This window comes from Ascaphus truei, chromosome 6 (assembly GCF_040206685.1).
Source record: "Ascaphus truei isolate aAscTru1 chromosome 6, aAscTru1.hap1, whole genome shotgun sequence".
NCBI lineage: Eukaryota > Metazoa > Chordata > Amphibia > Anura > Ascaphidae > Ascaphus > Ascaphus truei.
This window is the reverse complement of record NC_134488.1, coordinates 33,384,285-33,411,627: the sequence shown is the minus strand read 5'-3', so window position 1 is coordinate 33,411,627 and position 27,343 is coordinate 33,384,285. Positions and strand designations below refer to the sequence as shown.

The 27,343-nt window shown below is 50.1% G+C and overlaps 1 protein-coding gene across 1 annotated transcript in view; it reads left to right on the top strand.

Annotated features, from left to right (window-relative positions):
- The window catches only part of LOC142498025 (AT-rich interactive domain-containing protein 1A-like), a 173,296-nt gene extending 160,686 nt beyond the window's left edge, over nucleotides 1-12,610 (top strand). Inside the window, 12 exon segments of the mRNA XM_075606534.1 lie at nucleotides 692-968; nucleotides 1,614-1,746; nucleotides 2,349-2,361; nucleotides 2,363-2,411; nucleotides 2,414-2,485; nucleotides 3,617-3,752; nucleotides 5,346-5,462; nucleotides 5,735-5,825; nucleotides 6,102-6,984; nucleotides 7,368-7,498; nucleotides 9,337-11,001; nucleotides 12,382-12,610. Of these exon segments, the coding sequence (XP_075462649.1) occupies nucleotides 692-968; nucleotides 1,614-1,746; nucleotides 2,349-2,361; nucleotides 2,363-2,411; nucleotides 2,414-2,485; nucleotides 3,617-3,752; nucleotides 5,346-5,462; nucleotides 5,735-5,825; nucleotides 6,102-6,984; nucleotides 7,368-7,498; nucleotides 9,337-11,001; nucleotides 12,382-12,465 (3,651 nt within the window). The 3' untranslated portion in view covers nucleotides 12,466-12,610.
- Nucleotides 12,611-27,343: the final 14,733 nt, after the last annotated feature.

The following is a 27,343-nucleotide window of genomic DNA, read 5'->3' as shown; positions in this document are numbered from 1 at the left end:
TAGTGTGTGTGGGGGTGGGGGCGAGGAGATCCCTCGGGTCAGTGTGTGTGTGGCGAGGAGATCCCTCGGGTCAGTGTGTGTGCGTGTGTGTGGGGGCGAGAAGATCCCTCGGGTCAGTGTGTGTGGGGCGAGGAGATCCCTCGGGTCAGTGTGTGTGCGTGTGTGTGGGGCGAGGATATCCCTCGGGTCAGTGTGTGTGGGGCGAGGAGATCCCTCGGGTCAGTGTGTGTGCGTGTGTGTGGGGCGAGGATATCCCTCGGGTCAGTGTGTGTGGGGGTGGGGCGAGGAGATCCCTCGGGTCAGTGTGTGGGGGGTGGGGCGAGGAGATCCCTCGGGTCAGTGTGTGTGGGGGTGGGGCGAGGAGATCCCTCGGGTCAGTGTGTGTGGGGGTGGGGCGAGGAGATCCCTCGGGTCAGTGTGTGTGGGGGTGGGGCGAGGAGATCCCTCGGGTCAGTGTGTGTGGGGGGTGGGGCGAGGAGATCCCTCGGGTCAGTGTGTGTGGGGGTGGGGCGAGGAGATCCCTCGGGTCAGTGTGTGTGGGGGGTGGGGCGAGGAGATCCCTCAGGTCAGTGTGTGTGGGGGAGGGGTGGCGAAGAGATCCCTCGGGTCAGTGTGGGGGGGGGGAGGGGGTGGCGAGGAGATCCCTCGGGTCAGTGGGGATGGGAGCAGCGTATTAGGTGCATCTTCCTAGGTGTGTGGGAGAAGGGGGGTGGGGGCGCTCTCCCAGGTCCCCCTGACCCCTCTCCTTGCCTCCCCAAATCAGGTGAACAAGAACAAGAAGTGGCGTGAGCTGGCCACTAACCTGAACGTGGGCACCTCGAGCAGCGCAGCCAGCTCTCTGAAGAAGCAGTACATCCAGTGCCTGTATGCCTTCGAGTGCAAGATCGAGCGGGGGGAGGACCCCCCACCGGACATATTCTCAGCCGCTGACGCCAAGAAACAAGCCAAGATCCAGCCCCCATCACCGGGTGAGGGAGGGGCCTTATAACCTGCAGGGTCATGGATAGAAGGGGCTGGATAAGCGGAGCCACAGGGGCAGGCTACGGTGCAATACCACATAACTGGACATAGAACACCTTCCTGTAAAGGGGTGGCCAACTCCACTCCTCAAGGGCCACGAACAGGTCAAGTTTTCAGGATATCCCTGCTTCAGCACAGGTGCAGTCGAAGACTGAGCCACCTGTGCTGAAGCAGGGATATCCCGTATACCCGACCTGTTGGTGGCCCTTGAGGAGTGGAGTTGGCCGCCCCTGGGTTAGAGCGTTCTCTCTAGTCTTGGCTGCGCGGGTAGGGGAGCTGGCCTCATGGATCCCGTGTTTGGGGAAAGCCACGCATTGCAGGCTTTCCTGGCGGTGAAGGGCTTAATATCACCCCCGTCACTAAAAGCGTATCCGCTTTTTCGACTGCACCACCTGTGCTGAAGCAGAGAGATCCTGAAAACCTGTCCTGTTGGTGGCCCTTGAGGACTGGAGTTGGCCGCCCCTGTATTAGTGTCCGCTTCTTGTTGCAGGAAGTCTGCCCTTCTGCACATGACTCTGATAATATGGCTTGTTATTTGGGGTGTACCTCACTTAGTCTGCAAACCCGCTTCTGACCACTCTCTCCTCTCACAGCCGGCTCAGGTTCCATGCAGGGTCCGCAGACCCCTCAGTCCACGAGCAGCTCGATGGCAGAAGGGGGAGACCTGAAACCCCCAACCCCAGCTTCCACCCCACACAGCCAAATGCCCCCCATGCCAGGCATGAGGTGAGTTAGGGGGAGGCTCCTTCGAGTAATATTGGTTGCTGGGCGGCTGATAGGGGATTCCCCCGCCAGTGTCTTGCTGACCCCCTCCTTCTCCCCCCTCCATCTTCTGTCCTTTCCTCTTTTCCCCCTTCCCTCCCTTTCTCCGCCTCTCGCCCTCGCCTCCCTCTGCTTTTCGTGCCAACTCTCGCCTCCCTCCGCCTCTCGCCCCCGTCGACTCCCTTCGTCTCTTGCCCTCCGCCTCTCGCCCCATTCCCTCCGCCTCTCGCCCCATTCCCTCCGCCTCTCGCCCCATTCCCTCCGCCTCTCGCCCCCTTCCCTCCGCCTCTCGCCCCCTTCCCTCCGCCTCTCGCCCCCTTCCCTCCGCCTCTCGCCCCCTTCCCTCCGCCTCTTGCCCTATTCCCTCCGCCTCATTGCCTCCGCCTCTCGCCCCCTTCCTCCACCTCTCGCTCCCCCCTCCCTTCCTCCACCTCTCGCTCCTTCCGCCTCTCGCCCCCCCCCCCACCTCCCTCCGCCTCTCGCCCCCCCCCCCCCCCTCCCTCCGCCTCTCGCACTGCCTCTTCCCCCTTCGCCTATCGCCCTCCCTCCCGCCTCTCGCCCTGCAGAAACAATTCGGTCTGGTCTCCAGGATGCTTACGATGGATCGGATCCGTCCTATCAGAAACGCAATTCATGACCCCTAACCCTGGGTACCAGCCGGACATGATAGGCAGGATGTCCTACGAGGCCGGCATGAGGAAAGGTGGGTGTGGCAGCCTAGCAGCACCCCATATACATGCAAGCAGAGGCGCAGCGCGCTCTGTGTGTTTGTATTACGCTCTGCACGTCCAGGCGCTGGATCGGTGTGCATACTAATGTCTGTATTGTAGTGTATGTCTACACAGTGCTGCAGTGCGTTAGAAAAATGAGAGAAAAATAAGAACGCGAAGGGCGCAAGAAATAGATGAAAAAATACTTTATAAGTAGCTTTGAATATTAAAATACACACAATGATGGATATTAAAGGATTATATACCTTTAGGACCATTGGGACTATATCTGTACTGGTTTATGGTCTTTATTCCAAAGGGTTATAGCTATCGGTGGTTTTATATCTATTTATTGGTCTTTTTTGCATCATTGAGTATATTTATTGCGTATATTTATATTCTTTCCCAGGCTCACCCGCCCGGTGGTCGGATTAGGGCCATATCCTGTACCCCTAGAGGTTTACTTAGTGTTCAAGCGCACCCCATAAGCGCCGCGGTGCATATTTTCCCTGTTGCAGGGCGTTGTACTCGTGTCGGACGAGGTGGTGCATGTGTCTAGGCGATGCGTTGTGGGTTATATTTGGGCGTCAGTGCTTATATTGCTGTGTCTAGGCATATCATGGTGCGTATTTTGGGGTGTCAGTCGGGGGGGTTGGCGTGTCTCTTCCGTTTGCCTTCAGGGCCACTGCACACGCTGCTTTTTCAATAAACAGCCGCGCCGTGCGGTGGAGCTGGAACTCTTGACACATATATACTTCCGTTCTGTATATAGCGTTCATTCTGCATGTCAGAGGTCAGACCAGAGGCGGCCAGCTCCACTCCTCAAGGGCCACCAACAGGTCAGGTTTTCAAGATAGCCCTGCGTCAGCACAGGTGCAGTCGAAGACTGAGCCATGTGTGCTGAAGCAGGGATATCCCGTATACCCAACCTGTTGGTGGCCCTTGAGGAGTGGAGTTGGCCGCCCCTGGGTTAGAGCGTTCTCTCTAGTCTTGGCTGCGCGGGTAGGGGAGCTGGCCTCATGGATCCCGTGTTTGGGGGAAAGCCACGCATTGCAGGCTTTTCTGGCGGTGAAGGGCTTAATATCACCCCCGTCACCAAAAGCGTATCCGCTTTTTCACCGCAGGAGCAGACCCCTTCATGTCCTCTGGGCAGGGACCCAGCGGAGGAATGGGGGACCCTTACAGCAGGGCAGCGGGACCCGGCCTCTCAAACATGGCACAGCGACAGCACTACCCCTACAGTGGCTACGACAGAGTGAGGTAAGAAGTCTGCGGGGCACGTCTGTCATCAAGGCTGGGCCATCGTACCTGGGCAAACGGGGAAGGTGCAGATGAGCGCCGCCGAAAGGCCTGACTTGTAAGGGGAGACTGTCCCTATGCTGTCGCAGTGATCACGGATAACTCGGGTCACTTCCTGCGGCAGAACAATAGCTTGTTTCTTTTCATGTTTTATCCGTGTATTTCATTCCCGTAAACGAGCCCAAAACAGGCACGTCTGCTGCTAAAGCCCTTTTTATTAGGGCCATTATCAGACTTGAGCCGTATCTGGGACGGTCACGCTAAGGCAGATGAGATCTTTGACATGTGAATACTCGGAGGCAGGCTTGGGGCCTTTCAAAAGGAAAAAATCAATCCAATGTGACACACGTAGGGGAAGTAATGTTTGTCACTCTGCTTTATAGCAGCAAACCCCTTGCACTATGTCTTTTATTTCTCGGGTTGAAGCAGGGACCTGAACCCTGTTTATTTCCGCTCCGGGGACCCCCTGCTTCCCGAGATACTTAACCTCTCTAAGGGGTGCCAGTGTGTGTGTGCAGTTTAAAGCCCACAGTCACGCGGGCAATAGGAAGCTGCACTGGGTGACGACACAGCTCCCTATTGGCCCGCTGGACATTTAAGCCGCCATTACGTTGGCCCACAAGCTTCCTGCTTGCATAGATACCGGGCCCTTACAGAGGTATATCGGGAAGCAGGGGGTCCCCGGAGCGGAGATTAACAGGAGACCCCCTGCTTCAGTCCCAGAAGAAGGGAATGCTGTAGTTGCGCTGTTCTGCAGCTCTGACGGGTCACGCTGACGTTTCGGCTGCTGGGTTATTTATTAGTGAGGTATTTACTTACCATGGTGGCTGTGCCGGGGCGTACACGGGGCGGGGCGTACGCGGGGCCGGGGCGTACGCGGGGCGGGGGCGTACGCGGGGCCGGGGCGTACGCGGGGCGGGGGCGTACGCGGGGCGGGGGCGTACGCGGGGCCGGGGGCGTACGCGGGGCCGGGGGCGTACGCGGGGCGAGGCGTACGCGGGGCCGGGGCGTACGCGGGGCGGGGGCGTACGCGGGGCGGGGGCGTACGCGGGGCCGGGGCGTACGCGGGGCCGGGGCATTTACTGACCGGGGCGTACACTGGGCCGGGGCATTTACTGGCCGGGGCGTACACTGGGCCGGGGCATTTACTGGCCGGGGCGTACACAGGGCCGGGGCATTTACTGGCCGGGGCATTTACTGGCCGGGGCGTACACGGGGCCGGGGCATTTACTGGCCGGGGCGTACACGGGGCCGGGGCATTTACTGGCCGGGGCGTACACGGGGCCGGGGCATTTTCTGACCGGGGCGTACACGGGGCCGGGGCATTTTCTGACCGGGGCATTCACGGGGCCGGGGCAATACACGGGGCCGGGACTGGCGGCAGGTAAATAGGAAGAGTATTGATCAAGAGGAGATCTGAATGATCAAGATGATAAAATATAGGCAGTGTATTGATCAGGGTTACATGTAATCGATCAGGTTGAGATCTAGATGATCAAGATATATAGTCAGAGTATTGATCGGGAGAGATCTGATTGACCCGTTTTATTTCAGGGGCGAGCCCGGCTTGGGCCCTGAGGGGGGCATGGGGAGCGGAGGGGCACAGCCAAACATGATGCCTTCGAATGCAGACGGCGGCATGTACTCCCCAGGACGCTACCCACAGCAGAGGTGAGGAAGGGAGGGTGGTGTAAGGGGTAAAGTGCCAGGCGGAGAGGTCTGGGCACTATTCTGAGTGGGTAGGAGGAGCAGCACCAGGGAAGGAGTTTAGTGCCATGCTCCGAATTGGTCGGGTGGGGTGCCAGGGTTTCAGCACAGCTGGGGTGGCATTGTAGGGGCAGCACCTGGCTCTGGGGTAGCTCTCTGGCAGTGCCAATCTGATCATTCCCATGCATGGGAAGGGAACAGTCTATAGACCACCCTGTCTTGTGTTCCCGTGACAGGCACGACTCCTATGGTAACCAGTACCCTGCGCAGGGAGCAACCTCTGGAAGCCCCTACCCAGGGCAGCAGAACACCATGTACCAGCAGCAAGTGAGTGTACTAACGTGCAGTACCCATTAGGCAACGGACTGTTCATTAAACATTGGGTTTCCCCCCCCCCCCCCTCCTTTCACATTCTGTCTTCTCCAGCTCTTCCCCCCCCCTCCCTTTCCTCCCTCCTGCCCCGTTATACACTTCCCCTGCCAGAGGAATAGTGTGATGTGCCGCCTGGCAGCGGGGGTCACAGTAGCCCATCTCCTGTCTGTGTGCGGTATACTTGGGCTCTTCTAACTGCAGGTAACGGGTCCTCTCTCTCCCCTCCCTCAGAACTACAAGCGGCCCATGGACGGTAACTACGGACCTCCTTCCAAGCGACACGAGGGGGAGATGTACAGCGCTCCCTACAGTGGTGCTCAGGGTGGGCAGGGGCAACAGCCTCCGCCGCCGCAGCAGCAGCCACCCACTGCCTCAGGAGCCCCTCCTCCCCAAGGCCAGCCCCCTACAGCCCCCACCTCCCAGCAGCCGCAGGACCCCTACGGGCAGTACGGGGGTAGCTACCCGCAAGGGGCAGAGCGCAGGTCAACACCTTCCGGGCAGAACCAGTTTCCCTTCCAGTTTGGGCGTGAGCGGGTGTCGGCCTCCCCCGGGGGCAACTCCCAGCCCCCCCTGCCCGCCAACATAATGGGCGGCTCTGGGGATGGGCAGGGAGCCATGTGGCAAGGCCGCAGTGAGATGGGCTATAACTACCAGAGCCGGCAGGGGCCACCATCTACCAACGCCCAGGGACCCGGCTACCACTCAGGGCCCAGCCGAGGAGAGGAGATGCTGCACACGGACCAGAGGCTTGGACACGAGGGCCAATGGCAACCTCATGTCAACAGGCCGCAGCCCCCCTACGTGCCTGCACCTGGTCCCCCCTTGGTGCGGGCTCCTCCCCCGACTGGGTACCAAGCCTCCCCCAGCATGCCCAACCACCTGCCTCAAGTAGCCAGTCCGGCCGCCCCCCGTGCCCTTGAGGCCCGCACCTCCCCCAGCAAGTCCCCCTTCCTGAAGATGCAGAAAGCTGGCCCCCCCGTACCTGCCTCGCACATAGTGCCCGCACCCTCCCAGCCACCGCTCATCCGCAGGGACATCACCTTCCCACCAGGGTCCGTGGAGGCCTCGCAGCCCATGCTAAAACCCCGGAGGAGGCTGACGGCCAAGGAGATCGGTGAGGAGCCATGGCGGGAGGGGGGAGAGCACAGGGTGGGTTAACGGGTAGTGTCGGGGGGAGGTGAAGGGCAATGTTTCCGCCACCCTAGATCTTGGATAGGGGGGGGGGGGCACTCGGGCACTGCCTGCTCCCTCGTGTACCCCACTTATGTACCTTTGTTGACACGTCCTCTTTCATAGCGGGAGCTTCCCATTTTAGAGGCCCTTGTGTGGCTGAGAGGCTGTTCCATGCAGGCTCGCCTCCCAGCCATGACGGTGTCGGGGGGTGGGGGGAGGTGGGTGCGGAGCTGCAGGGCATACTGTACTGCCTGGGTGTGGGGGGCACTGTGCGGTGTGGCCAGGTGTGTGTGTGTGGTACAGTCTGACCCACCGCGGTTTCAGGGACCCCCGAGGCCTGGCGTGTGATGATGTCACTGAAGTCCGGCCTCCTGGCAGAGAGCACCTGGGCACTGGACACCATCAACATCCTGCTGTACGATGACAACAGCATCATGACCTTTAACCTCAGCCAGGTCAGACCTACCCCCATCCCCTTCCTCCTAAGTCCTCTTCTGCCCTGCCCCCTCTGACATATTCCTCCTCCCCCCGTAATTCCCCACTCTCCCCTCCCCCCGTCATTCCCCACTCTCCCTTTCTCCTCTGTCACACCCACTCTTCCTTTCAAGACCCCCAAATCTCCCCCCCCCCATCACTCCACACACTCCCTTTCTCCCCTCCATCACTCCACACTCTCCCTTTCTCCCCTCCATCACTCCACACTCTCCCTTTCTCCCCTCCAACACTCCACACTCTCCCATTCTCCCCGCCCCACCCCCCCCCCGGTCACTACACACTCTCCCTTCCCCCCTCCCCCCCCCACCCACTCTTCCTTTCAAGACCCCCAAATCTCCCCCCCCATCACTCCACACACTCCCTTTCTCCCCTCCATCACTCCACACACTCCCTTTCTCCCCTCGATCACTCCACACACTCCCTTTCTCCCCTCCATCACTCCACACACTCCCTTTCTCCCCTCCATCACTCCACACTCTCCCTTTCTCCCCTCCATCACTCCACACTCTCCCTTTCTCCCCTCCATCACTCCACACTCTCCCTTTCTCCCCTCCATCACTCCACACACTCCCTTTCTCCCCTCCATCACTCCACACACTCCCTTTCTCCCCTCCATCACTCCACACTCTCCCTTTCTCCCCTCGATCACTCCACACTCTCCCTTTCTCCCCTCGATCACTCCACACACTCCCTTTCTCCCCTCCATCACTCCACACTCTCCCTTTCTCCCCTCCAACACTCCACACTCTCCCATTCTCCCCCCCCCCCCCCCGGTCACTACACTCTCCCTCCCCACCCCTCACTCTACACTCTCCCCTTCTCTCCCCCCTGTCACTTCACTATCCCTTTCCTCCACGCCGTCCCTACCCATTCACCCTATACCCTGTCACTCCCCACTCTCCCCCCCACCCTTCATTCCGCACTCTCCCTTCCCCCCAACCCTTCATTCCCCACTCTATCCCCCCCACCCACCCTTCATTCCCCACTCTATCCCCCCTTGCCCACCCTTCATTCCCCACTCTATCCCCCCCACCCACCCTTCATTCCCCACTCTATCCCCCCCACCCACCCTTCATTCCCCACTCTATCCCCCCCACCCACCCTTCATTCCCCACTCTATCCCACCCACCCACCCTTCATTCCCCACTCTATCCCACCCACCCACCCTTCATTCCCCACTCTATCCCACCCACCCACCCTTCATTCCCCACTCTATCCCACCCACCCACCCTTCATTCCCCACTCTATCCCACCCACCCACCCTTCATTCCCCACTCTATCCCACCCACCCACCCTTCATTCCCCACTCTATCCCACCCACCCACCCTTCATTCCCCACTCTATCCCACCCACCCACCCTTCATTCCCCACTCTATCCCACCCACCCACCCTTCATTCCCCACTCTATCCCACCCACCCACCCTTCATTCCCCACTCTATCCCACCCACCCACCCTTCATTCCCCACTCTATCCCACCCACCCACCCTTCATTCCCCACTCTATCCCCCCCACCCACCCTTCATTCCCCACTCTATCCCCCCCACCCACCCTTCATTCCCCACTCTATCCCCCCCACCCACCCTTCATTCCCCACTATCCCCCCCACCCACCCTTCATTCCCCACTCTATCCCCCCCACCCACCCTTCATTCCCCACTCTATCCCCCCCACCCACCCTTCATTCCCCACTCTATCCCCCCCACCCACCCTTCATTCCCCACTCTATCCCCCCCACCCACCCTTCATTCCCCGCTCTCCTGTTCCCCTCTTCTCACTCTCCTCTCTCCCCCCCTCCCAGCTCCCCGGGTTGCTGGAGCTCTTAGTGGAATATTTCCGGCGCTGCCTGATAGAGATCTTCGGGATCCTACGAGAGTACGAGGTGGGGGAAGCTGCACAGAAGACTCTACTCCACTCCTCCGCCCAAGACACTCCCAGCCCGGGGGAGGCCGAGCTGAGCGAGGCCGAGGAACAGCCGCCGCCGTCGGAGGAAAACTACCTCCTTAGCGAGGAGGAGGAGGAGGAGGAGGAAGGCGACGAGGAGCGCAAAGCCTTCGCTGCCCCTTGTGAGGCCGGCGACGAGATCCAGCAGCAGGCCAGCAAGTTTGACAAGTTGCCGCTGAAGGTGGTGGCGCGGGAAGACGCCTTTGTGCTAGACTGCTCTCACCAGCTGGGCCGCATGCAGGAATTTGACAGTGGTCTCCTACACTGGCGAATAGGAGGGGGGGACACCACAGAGCACATCCAAACACACTTTGAAAGGCGGCCAGAGCCCCCCACCCGCAGGCGCCCCTCAGCCAAGCGACGTCCCCGCGAGCAGCAGAAGCTGCAGCAGCAACCGGCAGCGGAACCGCAGAGCCCCGCGCAGGATGCAGCTCCCACCATCGACGACGTCCTTTGCGCCCGGCACAGCTCCCTCCCGCAGGAAAGGGCTGCGACCCCCATGGAGGCTGCAGTGTTTCCGTTGGGCTGGTGCCCCCCGCCACGGAACCAGCGCGGACTAACGATCCTGGAGGACGAGCCACGCAGCAAAGACGAGACTCCGCTGTGCACGCTGGAGGAATGGCAAGACGCTCTGTCGCGGCGCTGCATGTGCATCTCCAACATCCTGCGCAGCCTGTCCTTTGTGCCGGGGAACGACCTGGAGATGTCCAAGCACCCGGGGCTCCTGCTGCTGATGGGCAAGCTGGTGCTGCTCCACCACAAGCACCCGGAGCGCAAGCAGGCGCCGCTCACCTACGAGAAGGAGGAGGAGAGGGACCAGGGCGTGAGCTGCAACAAGGCAGAGTGGTGGTGGGACTGCCTGGAAATGCTGCGTGAGAACACGCTGGTCACCATAGCCAACATCTCCGGCCAACTGGACCTCTCCCCCTACCCAGAGAGTATCTGCCTGCCCATTCTGGACGGCCTCCTACACTGGGCCGTGTGTCCATCAGCCGAGGCCCAGGACCCCTTCTTGACGCTGGGGCCCAGCGCGGTGCTGTCCCCCCAGAGGCTGGTGCTGGAGGCCCTGAGCAAGCTGAGCATCCAGGACAGCAACGTGGACCTGATCCTTGCCACGCCGCCCTTCAGCCGGCTGGAGAAGCTGTACGGGATGCTGGTGCGCTTCCTGAGCGACCGCAAGAACCACGTGTGCCGCGAGATGGCGGTGGTTCTGCTAGCTAACCTGGCGCAGGGAGACAGTCTATCTGCCCGGTCCATAGCCGTGCAGAAAGGCAGCATTGGAAACCTCCTGGGCTTCTTGGAGGACAGCCTGGCAGCCACCCAGTTCCAGCAGTCTCAGGCCAGCCTACTACACGCTCCCGGTGCCCCCTTCGAGCCCACCAGCACGGACATGATGCGGCGGGCGGCCCGGGCGCTATTGGCGCTGGCCAAGGTAGAGGAGAACCACGCGGAGTTTACGCTGTACGAGGCACGTCTGCTGGACATCTCGGTGTCGCCGCTCATGAACTGCTCTGTGTCGCAGGTAATCTGTGACGTCCTCTTCTTAATCGGCCAGTCATGACGGCTGCAGGGGGAGCCCTCCCAAAATCCTTTGCGCCTCCCCCCTCCCTCCAATCACCGGAGAACTGAAACCTCCCTGACTGTTCCCCTCCCCTTTTTATTTATGCAAAAACCACGTCACAATCCACTGTCCGACCCAGAGAGGAGACTTGGCCACGCCATAGATCGCCCCTCACCACCCCTCTCTGTTTTGGTGTGAACCAAAGCTACTGTATTACAGTTAATCATATTTTTTTTGGGGGGGGGGGGGGGGAGGAGGGAGGCTTCACTGTATCCACACCCCCTCTCCCCTCCTACTGCCCCCTTTCCAAAACCTTCACGGCAGCAGCGGGCTCCACTTTCCAAGGAGAAACTGACTTCTGAACCACAAAGGGGGTAGAGGAGATTAATGGACCCCTTCTCCCCCTCCCCTCCACCCCCCCTCCCCCTCCCCCCCAAATAAAGACTTGCAGGATTTACAAAGCCCCCCCGAGATGGCTCTGCCCCCCAATCCTCCTCCTCACCTTGCGATCTTAGAATAGAATTTGTGCGCCTCGCCCCTTTAAAAAGAAAAAAAAAAAAAAGACTGTACCTTTAACTGTGCTGAAACCCACACGCAGAATTCAAACGAAAAACCCACAACCTCAGCGGCTACAGATGTAGGTTTTTAAAAGGAGAGCGAAAGGAATTGTTTTTAGGTTTTTTTTTCGGAGGAGAGAAAGACAGACGCTTTTCCCCCAAAGTATCATGTGAAACAACGCCCTTACCTCTTATGCCTAGATTGTAATAATAATGCGGAGATCACCTCTTATAACTGGTTTTAACCTTTAGCCTGTGGCCTGCAAGCTGCGATGTTCTGTATATATATATGATGTACATTGGAAACACACCTCGTATATCCTCCTCCCCCTCCCCCCCTCCCTTTTCCCTGCACTCCTTGAGAGTTGACACCCTGCAGTTATAGGAGACACGGTTATTCTGTGCGGCCCTCCTTTCGCTGCCGGAAGCAAGCGTCCGAGACGGGGCGGCCAACTCCTGTCCTCAAGGGCCACCAACAGGTCAGGTTTTCCGGATGTCCCTGCTTCAGCACAGACAGGTGACTTGATGAAAAACTCATAGATTGAGCCACATGTGCAGAAGCAGGGCTTTCCTGAAAAACCTGACCTGTTGATGGCCATTGAAAACTGGAGTTGGCCACCCCTGTTCCAAGAGTCCTCCGGACGCGGGACAGGAGGGCCGCGTACGGTTCGCCCTAAACATAAAGCCTTTGTATATCCAGAGACGTCTCTGCAGTTTATCAACTTTTACAAATGTCTTTTCTTTCCAATCAAGGTGTGAGTTTATTTTTGTTTTATTTTTTTAGGTTCAGTTGAAGTTCCCGAAACAATTTGAGAAATTTTTTCCAGCGATTTTCTGCATATTTGTAGCTATGAGAAAAAAAATGTAAATTTCAGCCTCTTCCTTATTTTGTTTTTGGGGTTTTGTTTTTTTTTTTTTTTTTGCTTAATGAATATATCATTTATTCAGTATGAAATCTTTATACTCTATGTTCCCGTGTTAAGAATAAATGTACATTAAATCTTGTTAACAGAGCTGTGAAGGTTTTTGTTCTTTGAGATTGAGCTGACCAGGTAGAAAGAGGGGGTGCTTTTAAGTAGAAAATGTGTATGCCGGCCTCATTTAGAAGTAACCTGATGATAGTGATCTGTAACTTTGCTCCTACGTGGGACTGACCCTTTAACCCATGAAACATGTCACTGTCATTGGGTCACTTTGCTCCTACATGGGACTGACCCTTTAACCCATGAAACAAGTCACTGTCATTGGGTCACTTTGCTCCTACGTGGGACTGACCCTTTAACCCGGGGGTGCGCAAACTTTTTAGTCTGCGCCCCCCTGCCTGCTCACGCCCTTACCTGTCACTGGCGTTTACGCAGTGTTGCCATGGCGATGGGTCGCCAGAAGCCGCCGGAGATCAGGTAATGGAACTTAGAGACGTTACACGATCGCTCTGGCATTTAATTGAAATGCTTTGGGGAAGAGCGCGGGGCATCTAACTAAGCGTTGTGCCCCCTCCTCCCCAAATCTGACTCCCCAGTTTGAGCACCCCTGCTTCAACCCATCATTAAACATGTTACTGTCAAGTCACTTGGGACTGACCCTTTAACCCATGAAACGTCACTGTCATTAGGTCACTTTGCTTCTGTGGGACTGACCCTTTAACTCATTGCAAACACAATAGTGTGCTCAACTATATCTACAATATAACTTGCAAACGCTGGGAATAAGAGCAATGGGTACATGACCACGTAAGGCGAAAAGACCCTGCCCCAAAGTGCTTACAATCTAAGTGTTATGTTGGGTGGCTGACACACAGGAGAGAGGGGGATGTTTTAGAGGGTGGCTGGCACTGCCTCTCACAGCTAATCAGAGTCACCACCCACATGAGGTGAATAAGTTGCCGCACGTTCTGAAAATATATTGGCGCTTGCCGTCTTTTATTAACCTCAGTTGGGTGCTGATTGCAAATGGGTGACATTTTCACAGGGTTTCCTAGTTCCTTTCAGTCGCAGATTTACGCATCAAAGGTAGTTTTCCCATCACTGAAAATCTGCAGACGTATTCTTAAAAATACCCAGAAGTATAGAGTGAGATACCTATTTTACTAGCGTCCCAAGCATTATATATCTCTATATCCCTCTAACCACCCCCAAATAACATGGAGACACCCATGCTTGGAAAGGAGCATACTTTAGGTACCTGCAAAGTATATTTAAATGACTCACCCCACACTTCCTAGAAAGATTTCCATAAGATCAATATTGACAAACCTAAGGCGGCACCTTGTGAGGGGTACTGGTGTTAGACCCAACAAGATGAGGAGCCACAACCTTTGCTATTCAGGATAGCAGCTTTAGTAGTATGAGCTAAACCAGCTGCCATGTAGCAGCATGGAAACAGCATACTTGTGATCTCCACTGCTCACCTGTATCCCCCTCCCTCTGGCTTCCTGGAAGAGCAGTCCACTTCCTGGTTGCTAGTTCAATGATCCTTGTGCAGCACACCTGAGATACCTGGGCATATGCCAGTGACGGGGATGATACCCAGCAGCTGGTTTAGCTCACATCGCTGCTTTCCTGAATAGCAGAGGTTGTGGGTTCTGATACTGTTGGGCTTGATACCAGTACCCCTTCCTCACAAGATGCCTCTGGTTTGTCAATATAGGGCTTATGGAAGTTCTTTTAGGAAGTGTGGGGTGTCATTTAAATCTCTCTTTAGCATATGCAAAGTATATCTCCCAGGTATCTAAGATAAGCTCCTTTCTGAGCACAGGTGTCTCCATGTGCTTGGGGTGGGGGTTGGAAGGGGTATATATATAGTTGGCTTTTTAGTGCCCAATCTGCCTGCGTATTTCTGTGCGGATCAGATCTTGCCTGCAGAAAATCGGTGAATTGGATTTAAACTTTCGCCTGTCTCTAGTGTTGCTGTCTTTGACCTAATGACGGTGACATGTTTAATGGGTCACTTTGCTCATCTCTGATTTGCTTAACCCACTATGAATGAAGGTATCACCTAATACTGAAGTACTCATTTAGGCTGCGCTTATAGTGTCAGCGACGTTGCGTCAAAAATGCATTGCCGCCGTCGCATGCGCTTATAGTAAGTAGATTTTTCCAGCGACTGTAGCCTGACTCTTAACACACTAAAAGCGTCACTGTCGGGGACTTCCAGTATGGCGCCAGAGGGTTAAGTCACATCCCCCTGAGCTCCTGCAGCCCCACTGTTCCTACACAGATCAGCAGCTTAAACAACCAGGACAAATTATTTTAGGCAGTAGATAAAAACTCAGTGAATGATCCTGTGAACAGCAAAACGTAGGCAGACTTTGCATGCTCCTGTGAGGGGGAGATACATGTGCAGGCAGTCTCTGCAGAGACATCAGGCTGAATATAACTCCTCATAGTTTCAATCCAGCTGAACAGGGGGGAAAGCAGGAAAAGTTCCACAGCAAGACAGCAACTTAAAAAGTAAGGAGAAGCATTTATATGGAGACATCTCTCCAGGCAGACACAGGTGCCCCCCAAATATCATCAAAAGCAGGTGAGCGCTGGGAGAAAGAGCACACCAAGGTGGCTTCCAAGCACATGGAGGAGCTGCATGCAGACCCAGAGGAATCGGAGGTGTCTCAGGAGGCAGAAACTCCCAGGGATTATGGTGAGTTAGTCAGGGCGGTAGCAAAAGTATTGATGCCTGCTTTAAATGAAGATTATGAAAAATTGCAAAAATCCCTAGATCTTAAAGGGGAACTAACCCTGCAAAACACCAGGATGGGGGAAGTTGAATCTAGAGTGGAGGTCCTAGAGGATGTATCTGTCACGGTAGCTAGTGATAGGTTATAATAATACACACCAAAATATCTGGGTTGAATTGAACACGACTTAGATATAATAAATATAGTTTATTCCTTAAAGAAGGTGAACACAAGATATACAAATAACAGGCAAAATATAGACACTTACTCAGGAATGGGGATGATGAAGTAATCAGGAAACAGGATTAGCAATTCATCAGGCATCAAATAGTTGGTAAACTTGAAGTCACGAAAATAACGAACAACCCAGCATAGGACTGACACTGGTTTATATGTAATTCCAGTCCTATACCTTATCATTGAGTGCAGGCCATTGGAGAACAATTACCTGCACCCAATCTCTCCTTGCCACCTCACCTGAGGGGCACCGAAATACCTGCCCACTGGGTGGGTATTATTCTAATCGGGGGCTTATTTCCCTAGCCCCCCGCCCACAAGACAGGCGTCTGAATGCCTGGCTTGGACAGGAAAGCCTTTGTCCAAGGTGTGACTTATAACACTTATCCTCAAGTACCCACGTCCTGCTTTTTCTGTTGTGCTCGCAGACACAAGCAGGGTGGGGGAGTCTGATCAGGGGTTTTATTGTAGACCATTTGTCTCCCTCCCTGACCATTAACATAACATATGGGCTCTGAGTTTTTATACCAGACCCAAAATACAATTCATACTTTAATACCTTCACATATTAAAATCCGTTCTGTGGGTCTGAGCGGGCTGAAATTTGCCAGGTCCTCATGCCGGAGGACCTTTTGCAATTGTGGCCAAGTTTCAGCCTTCCACGATCCCCAGAACCGGAGATACAAAAAACAAATTAAAATTCCCCATTAACTATAATGCAGGATTCTCCGCCATAGCTGAAATAAATCTCTGCTTTTCACACTCTCCCATTGAAATCAACGGGCTCCGCCGCTATAGGCTTTTAATGGAGCAACTCCGCCGTTGAAGTCAATGGGCTCCGCCGCTATAGTCTTTCAATGGAGCAACTCCGCCATTGAAGTCTATAGGAAAACCACAATTTTCCACAGTTGCCCATACTCCGTCTGGTTGTTCAGAGAGGGCTGGAAATGGCCATGCAGTCATGCCGGAACAGTGACTACATGCGACCCAAATCCCAGCCCTCTGGTCCTCACAGAACCGGAGGTATGGGCTTACACATTTTACACTTTTGGACTTAGCCGTTTTAACGCCACGCGGCTTTTCCCCCATTGGAATCAATGGCCGGCGCCGCCATAGGAAATGCATGGGCGAGTGCCGCCATGGGATTCAATGGGACCTCCGCTCCGCCATTAGAGTCAATGGCACGACCCTCGTGGCGGCCGCGACCCTTTACGGGGGTCCCTCATTCTCGGACCCGATGGTGGTCGTGTGTGGGGGTTCCTAGGGTCTAGGGGCAAAAAGAACTTTATTTCTGGGTGCCCTAGAACCTAAGTTTCCCACGCCAATTGTAGTTGAACTTGAACTCAGTGTGATCAAAGCTCTCTTTCCGCTCTTGCGGTCTGCGGTTTGGATGGCTGCCAACCCATTCCTGGAGGTCGGCGTTGAGGAATCCCCATTGAAATGGATGGCTCCATTGACTTACAATGGGGAACCGCCGCTCCTCCTCTCAGCGCCACCTGCAGGTCTTCTACCGAAACAGGCCCAAATCGCCGGAATCTCCATAAGGTTGCATTGGGCTGCAATGGCGACTTATGGAGAGCTGCAAAATGGAGCCTGAAAAGGTGGGAAAAGGGAACAAAGGGCTATAAACACTGAACTAACATTAACCCTTTCCCTCCCGCATCAATCCCAGTGTATGTGTTGGTGCAAACACTGGAATGGGAACACTACACATTTACAGGGGAATATACATTTGGGTACCGAAGCAGGGTAAAAACACATTACTGGACCGCTGTCCTGTTAACCCCTTGCTTCCCAAGTGAGAGCAGGGGGTGGCCAAATAGGGTGTAACCCCTTTAATACCGGGCCAACCCCCCTCTCCCATGACAGTATCCTCAGAAATGCAGCAGGACATTCAAACTCTTAAAAAAAGAAATAAAACTAGAAGACAAGGTGGAGGCACGCAGAAATAATATGAGATTAATAGGAGTCCCTGAAGAGGTGAAATTGCAGGATTTCTGCACAAAATGGCTGCCTGAATCTCTGGGACTACCACATGATCACACTAACATCAAAGTGGAAAGGGCTCATAGACTTGGTCCGGTTAGGCAGAACCAGGAAGGTAGGTCAAGAGCAGTAATCGCAAAGTTTCTGGACTTTAATGAAAAATCAACAATTTTAAGAATTCGGGTGGCCTTAATTATGAGGGAAAGAAGATCCTAATCTTTCAGGACTATTCTGCTGCAGTATCAAATATAAGACGGGAGTTCAGTAAAGTTTGCAGTATGCCATATAAGCAAAATAAAACATTTCCCCTGGGATATCCTGCAACCTTAAGAGTCTTCATAAATGGAGGGGCCAACATATTTGCTGCAGCAGAAGCAGAGCGCTTTATCCACCAGCATTCTGCAGAACTGGAGGACAACCTCAGAAAGGAGACGGAGATACAGCATGGAGGGAAATAGCGCAGCTAAGAAAAAAGGTTCCCCTGCAAGATCCCCGCACCGCTGAGATGGGTCAGGCTGCAAGGAAATAAGTATTGCACTCATAAAGGGACTAATGTGATCTGGTTACAGAGAGATGGTACATGCATAAAATCATGTGAATGTTGGGAGAAAAAGGTGTTGATACAAGGATTGTTGCATTTAGCGATGTTAAGTTGATAAATTTCAAAAGCAATGGAGGGGTTATATTGCTAGAACAGTATACAGGCAGTCCTCGTTTTACAACGCTTCGCTTTACAACGAATGGCTTATCCAACGCTATGCAATGCATACCTATATTCATTTTTACAACGCCAAGACGGCTTATCCAACGCTCTTACGACGCTTTGCAACGTTGTTTATGTGTATATAATATATATATATTATACTATATTATACTATATAATATATTATATTTTTATATTATATATTATGTTATATTATATATATAATACAGTATATGCACTATATAATTTATGTGTGTGCTGCATATCTTATTGTCTGCGTAAAATATTTTGTGTATTTTAGCATTAAAAATGCCTTCAGAAACGGAACCTTTCATTTAAACAGTGTTCCTATGGGAAAACGTGTTTCGCTTTACAACGTTTCGCTATCCAACGCCATTTTGAGTAACGCATTGTCAGATAACCGAGGACTGTCTGTGTGTATATATATATATATATATATATATATATATATATATATATATATATATATATATATAAATGAGAAAAGAAAGAAAAAGCGCCCGATCCTTGTGTAGATTCAGATTTGAAAGGTTTTAATTTTCATAAACAGACGATTGCCAACTCACACTTTGTCAGTTTAAAATAAGCAATTTATGGGACAAGCCCATGCACCACGCTGACGTCCAAGTTTCAGAAGTCTTCCATCTGCATGCAAATATAGCTGCTGTGAATCAGCTCTGCTGTGGGATATGCTGCCGGTGCAACCTTTCTCCTTCCCCTCTGCAGGGATAGTAGGTGTTTCTGGCTGTATTCAATCTTCCACCGATCGAGCAGCAAAATGCAGGAACTGACGTCTGTGCTCTGGAACTTGAACTGCTTGGCCACCATAGTTTCCTGTACCACGTGACCCTACGCGTTTCACCCGTCTCAGCGGATTTCATCAGGGGATAAACACTGGTAGAGGTGACTGAATATTTATACTAATGCGATCCAATAAAATATGTAAATGTCAGTCAACCTAAATCAATTACTTTTAAATTTAAATAGAGAACATCTGTGCTAGGTATTCTGGCCTAATAGCAGAGTATATACAAGGACATAATATATATAATTAGATGATAACATAAATTTGTATAAATGACAAGTAGACATAAAATATACAAAGCCATAATATAAAATTATAAACATATATTATCAAAAGCATAAATTTTACCTATAAATTGGTTTGTTTTGCTATATCTTTACTACAAATTTATACAATGAATTAGATAAAATAATTAATAAAATCATACCATATTATATATAGAAAAAAGGCTTAGTTTGTATTAAATACATTATAAAAGCATTAATTATCTATTAAAAGATGGCAATGGAAAGGATTAATCTTGATGGTTAGTAATCTAAACTTTTTACCTAGATGAAATAATGGATAGAGATTTCATTAATAGAAATTGTGTATGTAAATTCATTAGATAGAATAATTGATTTTATTATTTATAACCAGTCGTCAATTGCAAATATCATGATAGTAGAGAAAGAATCAGATTGGCTCAAATTGAGCATATTGGATCAAAACCAAATGGTTAGGGATATAGAGAGAGAACTAGATAAGAACCTATCCCAGAGAGATGGATAAGTTACTATAACCGGTTAGATTCTGAACCCCCAAACAACGAGAGAGAAGGAGAGAAGAAGGAGGAGGGAGAGCACGAGCAAATCAGCATGAGATCTAAACTGGAGATGTAATATCAAGAAGCCAGCAACCAAATGGAAGTGTTCAGTTACTTATTGATTTGTGTTGATGCCATAATAAAAAAAAAAATTATATATATATTTATATATATATATATATATATATATATATATAATCATTTGTGTTTGTGTGATAATATAGTATATTTGTGATAAATGTCTATTGAATATAAATTCTAAAATTGAGTGTAAATGAAAATCTGTGTACAATTTTGTAAGTGATTGTGAATGAATAAATGTATAAATTTACCAATGTGTATAGGAATGTGAACCTGACTAAGGGTGCTATTCAAGATACACCATCTGGGAGAAACAGAGGAAACATGTATAACATGTTCAACCCAGACCTCTGAATACACCCAAAACTGGTATAATCTGGAAATGGTGTTATACAATAGTGCTTGTGTCGATGCAATCATTAAGACCACCTGGACTTAGGGTGTCTAACATGTATATCCAGTATGTCTCACGTAAATTTAATCTCTTAAGCCTATCTCCACTTAACAAAGTGGAGGGTATAATTTCTAACCCCATCACCAAAATAGAGGATGGATCTTTATTATGTATTTCTAAAAAATGTTTTGATAAATTGTGGGTCGTGATACCATGAATAATATTGCGTCTGTGTTCTAAAAAACGCGTGCTTAGTGTACGTGTAGTTCTAACCACATACTGATAGCCACATGGGCATATGATCATGTATATGACAAATGTGGATAGACAGTTGATTTTTTAATAGTATTAAATAATAATAATAGTATTAAATAAATTATAAAAGCATTAATTATCTATTAAAAGATGGCAATGGAAAGGATGAGTCTTGATGGTTAGTAATCTAAACTTTTTACCTAGATGAAATAATGGATAGAGATTTCATTAATAGAAATTGTGTATGTAAATTCATTAGATAGAATAATTGATTTTATTTTTTATAACCAGTCGTGAATTGCAAATATCATGATATTAGAGAAAGAATCAGATTGGCTCAAATTGAGCATATTGGATCAAAACCAAATGGTTAGGGATATAGAGAGAGAACTAGATAAGAAGTAGATGTTTAACTTGCAAACATATATATAAAGAGGATAAGGTCACATCATATCGTAATAAAACTACACATGTAATAAAAGGTCAAATCAACTGTCTATCCACATTTGTCATATACATGATCATATGCCCATGTGGCTATCAGTATGTGGGTAGAACTACACGTACACTAAGCACACATTTTTTAGAACACAGACGCAATATTATTCATGGTATCACGACCCACAATTTATCAAAACATTTTCTAGAAATACATAATAAAGATCCATCCTCTATTTTGGTGATGGGGTTAGAATTGATACCCTCCACTTTGTTAAGTGGAGATAGGCTTAAGAGATTAAATTTACGTGAGACATACTGGATATACATGTTAGACACCCTAAGTCCAGGTGGTCTTAATGATTGCATCGACACAAGCACTATTGTATAACACCATTTTCAGATTATACCAGTTTTGGGTGTATTCAGAGGTCTGGGTTGAACATGTTATACATGTTCCCTCTGTTTCTCCATGATGGTGTATCTTGAATAGCACCCTTAGTCAGGTTCACATTCCTATACACATTGGTAAATTTATACATTTATTCATTCACAATCACTTACAAAATTGTACACAGATTTTCATTTACACTCAATTTTAGAATTTATATTCAATAGACATTTATCACAAATATACTATATTATCACACAAACACAAATGATATATATATATATATATATTTATTATGGCATCAACACAAATCAATAAGTAACTGAACACTTCCATTTGGTTGCTGGCTTCTTGATATTACATCTCCAGTTTAGATCTCATGCTGATTTGCTCGTGCTCTCCCTCCTCCTTCTTCTCTCCTTCTCTCTCGTTGTTTGGGGGTTCAGAATCTAACCGGTTATAGTAACTTATCCATCTCTCTGGGATAGGTTCTTATCTAGTTCTCTCTCTATATCCCTAACCATTTGGTTTTGATCCAATATGCTCAATTTGAGCCAATCTGATTCTTTCTCTACTATCATGATATTTGCAATTGACGACTGGTTATAAATAATAAAATCAATTATTCTATCTAATGAATTTACATACACAATTTCTATTAATGAAATCTCTATCCATTATTTCATCTAGGTAAAAAGTTTAGATTACTAACCATAAAGATTCATCCTTTCCATTGCCATCTTTAAATAGATAATTAATGCTTTTATAATGTATTTAATACTAACTAAGCCTTTCTTCTATATATAATATGGTATGATTTTATTAATTATTTTATCTAATTCATTGTATAAATTTGTAGTAAAGATATAGCAAAACAAACCAATTTATAGGTAAAATTTATGCTTTTGATAATATATGTTGTTTATAATTTTATATTATGGCTTTGTATATTTTATTTCTACTTGTCATTTATACAAATTTATGTTATCAACTAATTATATATATTATGTCCTTGTATATACTCTGCTATTAGGCCAGAATACCTAGCACAGATGTTCTCTATTTAAATTTAAAAGTAATTGATTTAGGTTGACTGACATTTACATATTTTATTGGATCGCATTAGTATAAATATTCAGTCACCTCTACCAGTGTTTATCCCCTGATGAAATCCGCTGAGACGGGTGAAACGCGTAGGGTCACGTGGTACAGGAAACTACGGTGGCCAAGCAGTTCAAGCTCCAGAGCACAGACGTCAGTTCCTGCATCCTGCTGCTCGATCGGTGGAAGATTGAATACAGCCAGAAACACCTACTATCCCTGCAGAGGGGAAGGAGAAAGGTTGCACCGGCAGCATATCCCACAGCAGAGCTGATTCACAGCAGCTATATTTGCATGCAGATGGAAGACTTCTGAAACCTGGACGTCAGCGTGGTGCATGGGCTTGTCCCATAAATTGCTTATTTTAAACTGACAAAGTGTGAGTTGGCAATCGTCTGTTTATGAAAATTAAAACCTTTTAAATCTGAATCTACACAAGGATCGGGCGCTTTTTCTTTCTTCTTTTTTTTTTCTTAGGTATCGTTGGGAGGTTGGTGAGCCCAAGAATTAAGCTGCCCAGGACTTCAATTTCATTTTTAAGGATTTGTATGGACATCATTTATATTGATTCTATTTTTGTCAACAATAGAAAAGAGACTAACACATTTTTTATAGGTATTTTTTCTTTTTTATTGTTTTTGTTGCCAACATACATTTTTTATATTTTTCATTTTTTTTATATATTTTTTTACAATTTTGTGTATTCACTTTATATTGCAATTTGCCTGGTTTCCTGCAAAATTACAAGCATTGTTATATATCTGTGCTGGGTATATCGTTCTGCAGTGTGAGGTCTGTTTTGTAAGGTTATAGGTGTGTGTTAATAGGGGCGCTGTCATTTATTTTCATATATATATATATATATATATATATATATATATATATATATATATAAAGTTGTCTAATTGGTTACGTTACCAAAAACAAAGTTAAGAAAACCTGTTTTGAAGAATATAAATGAGTGGTGGGGTAAAAGGAGGAGGAAGCAGCGGAGAGCTGGGATGAGGCTAAAATGTCACTTCTGGGGAAAAAAGGAATGTCATTAATCTGGGTTTTTATGGTTTCTTTTTTATATCCTGAGTTATATTTGTATTATTTGAACTATTTTTCACTGGTCGGATATATTGTGATAGAGAAAAGGGAAAAAACAGGCAATCACGGTAAAGTAAGGTTCTCTAAGTCGTTATATACATTATGTTAAGGCGTGCTAGACAATATCAGTTTAACAACTAACCAATGACGAGACTGGTTTCATGGAATGTTAAGTGTGTTAACTTCCCAATTAACAGGAACAAAATATTAACGCATCTTATATTTAGAGACCTTAACCTTTATAAGTATGGCAACAAGGCAGGTAAATTATTAGGAAATCTCGTTAGACGAGCTACGCAACCAAAACACATACATAGGATGCGTAAAGCTTCAGGGGAACTAACATCAGCTCCTGAAGAAATATGTACAGTGATTAGGGACTTTTATAAAAAATCTGTATACTACCAGTGAACAGGATGATGTAGCTCAAGACAAGTTTTTACAGGGATTAAAGTTCCTAAAAATAACGAATGAAGAGCAACAAGAACTTAACGCTCCAATTACCAGGGAAGAAATAGAGGCTGTCGTAAAGAAATGTAAAAATGGGAAGGCACCAGGGCCTGACGGCTTAACGGCCGAATTCTATAAGATCTTGGGGCCAGAAGTAGGACTACCCCTGCAAAACACCTTCAAAGAGACAGTAGACAGAGGGAAATATTTGGAGACCGGGAAAACAGCATTCATCAGGATTTTACATAAAGAAGGTAAAGACCCTCTTGTGCCAGGTTCATATCGACCCATATCCTTATGTAACGGGTCTTCCCTATGACTACCGCCGCTACTACCTGCTGTGCAACCTGTGTGGCTCTCAGGAGCCTAAGCCTCCGCTTGGGGAACCTGGGGTACATACATATCATACATCTCTAGGTGCAACGCCTCCACCTGGGAGGGATCCCAACGGAGTGGGAGGAGGCCCTCACAGGAAACAACCACACAACGCGAACGAATATAAAACAGGACTGGCTTTACTGCATGGAAACACATATATCACGCAATAACATCATAACATCATCATGCGCCACGGCGGGCGCTAACCACACTGGGTGTCACGGCGGACACTAACCACACTAGGCGTCACGGCGGACGCTACCACCCACAATGTGACCCCACCCTGTGTCCAGTAACCCCCACCCAAATGTCTCGTACTCCCAGAGTCAAATACCACTGTGCATATGTGGGTGTGACTGCGCAGCCACTATGTTTGGTGATAGGCCTGGTTGGTGCACGTGAGTTGCAGGTTACCTGCCCGGGCTCCAGCCACGGGTACCGCGATATCAATCCGCACGATCCGACGTCGTCCTCCACACCGCGTGGGTTGAAAGTCCAGCGCGAACAATGTCTCTCCTGGTGTTAGGGTCTTTGGTGGTGTTCTGAGCCCAGAACCCACCTCTCAGGGCCGCACGGCTTCAGCACTGTGTCCCTGACTACTTGACCAAATAATGGGGCAGTGTCCCTATCTAGGGCCTGTCCCTATGCTCCACAAGCTATTAGGTGGCTCAGGACCTAACTGGGACCTTGGGGGCTGCTGGCCTATGCAGAGGGTCACTGACCCCTGCATCCACCTCTTACCCCTAGCTGGTCCGGATCCTGACTGCCTGCGTGGCTGCAAACCCCGCGAAATGTATCTAACTGGGAGCAGGGGAATCCGGCCTTCCGATTGGCTCCCTGGCGTCACGTGTCCCTGCCCCTGTGCACCCTGGGGGCTGTCCTTCCCGCCTTGCGTGTGCGCGAGCTGTTTGGGGGCCTCTCGCGCTAGCTGGCCTCCTGCGCATGCGCGAGCTGACTTTCAATGGCGGCGCCCTGCTCCGCTAGCCGCCGGGACCCTAACGACGCGATCGCGGCCTCGGCAACCGGCCCGCTCGCGTCCCCGGCAACCGGCCCGCTCGCGTCCCCGGCAACCGGCCCGCTCGCGTCCCCGGCAACCGGCCCGACCGCTTCCCTAGCAACCGGCCGCAATTACAACCACGCGCGGCAACGGGGAAGGAGGGGGTGAGTGCGCGAGGGGGACCTGGCTACATCCTCCCCCTGGTGAAAAACCCCAACGACCTCGCTTGGGATAAATAACTCAAACCGTACAGAAATTATATAATAAAAATGCATCAAGATATATAACTTAGCACAGGTATAACTATAAACGAGGTTGCATAACTCGGTGAGCATCACAATCACAGACTGTATCTTACTACGAGAACACTGCTGAGCCTCATAATGGGGTGCCCCCATTTGATCGTAAGCAACCTTAGTGGGCGGGTACCTAACTCGTTGACTCCGTCGGAGTTGTTCTTCGGCAACTCCCTCGGGGGAGTAATAAGCATAGTCCTGAGGCCTAGCCTCTTCCCTTGAGGGGAGAAATGTCTCTGAGGGTACAAAACACGGGCTCTGTGGATCCAAAGGCTGGCCTGTTGGTGCCACCTTAGTAGGCATTGGCCTACGGGGCCCTTTACCCGTAGCTCCTTCGGGAGATGCCCCTTCTGCGGGATGGTCCCTTTGAGAGGGTCCCTCCATAGGGTCTTCCGGAGTTTCAGAGTGAGTCTCGTTAGTTACAGTCTCTTGACCCACCTCTGATAGATCGAACTCACCGTTGAGCGGTGTGGCCTGTAGTTCCTCTTCTTCATCTCCCACTTGGGGGATGGGGAGAAGGTGATTACGATGCCAAACCTTTACCCGGCCATCGGTGTCTCTGATGCGATAAACCGGGAGGCCAGGCATCTGTGACTCCACCTCATATACGCCATCTCTCCACCGGTCCGCCAGTTTATGTTTTCCGGGGATTCCCAAATTACGAAGTAACACTGCATCCCCAGGACGTAACTCTCGATACTTGACTTTATTGTCATAACGTCTCTTGTTACCAGCATTCAGTTTGGCTGTAGACTTCTCAGCCTGTTGGTAAGCTTGTTGCAGACTGTCTTTTAGCCTTTGCACGTACTTAAAATGAGTGGTATTGAATATCCCGTCCGTTGATACTCGGAGACGCACATCTACTGGAAGTCTGGCCTCCCGCCCAAACATGAGGAAGTACGGGGAGAACCCCGTGGACTCATGGCGAGTACAGTTATACGCGTGTACCAAAGTTTCTACATGACGACTCCATTCTGTTTTCTGCATTCCCTTCAGGGTTCCAAGCATGTCCAACAGGGTCCTGTTGAATCGTTCAGGTAAAGCATCTCCTTCAGGGTGGTACGGCGTCGTCCGGGATTTGGCGATGTTCAGCATTTTAAGTAATTCTCGGATCAGAGTACTCTCAAAATCTCGCCCTTGGTCGGAGTGAAGTCGGTTTGGAAGACCGTAGTGAACGAAGAACTTTTCCCATAGAACTTTCGCGACCGTAATAGCCTTCTGGTCTTTTGTGGGGAAGGCCTGTGCATAGCGGGTGTAATGGTCCGTGATGACCAGCACATTACCGATTCCTCGACTATCAGGTTCGATACACAGGAAGTCCATACACACCAGGTCCATTGGACCAGAAACTCTTTAGATGGGCCATGGGAGCTGCTCGGGTAGGCAACGTCTTGCGTTGAACGCACCGGGAACAACGGTGGCAGTGTTGTTCCACCGCTTCCCGCATCTTGGGCCAGAAAAACCGGTCTCGGACTAGCCCAAAAGTCTTCTCTACCCCGAGATGCCCGTGGTCATCGTGTAGAGACTTCAACACCATATATCTCAAGTTTTGGGGTAGAACTAGTTGTCGCCTATCAGGGTGGTTATGATATTGGACTACCCTATAGAGCAAACAATTATCTATCTCGAACTTGTCCACCTCA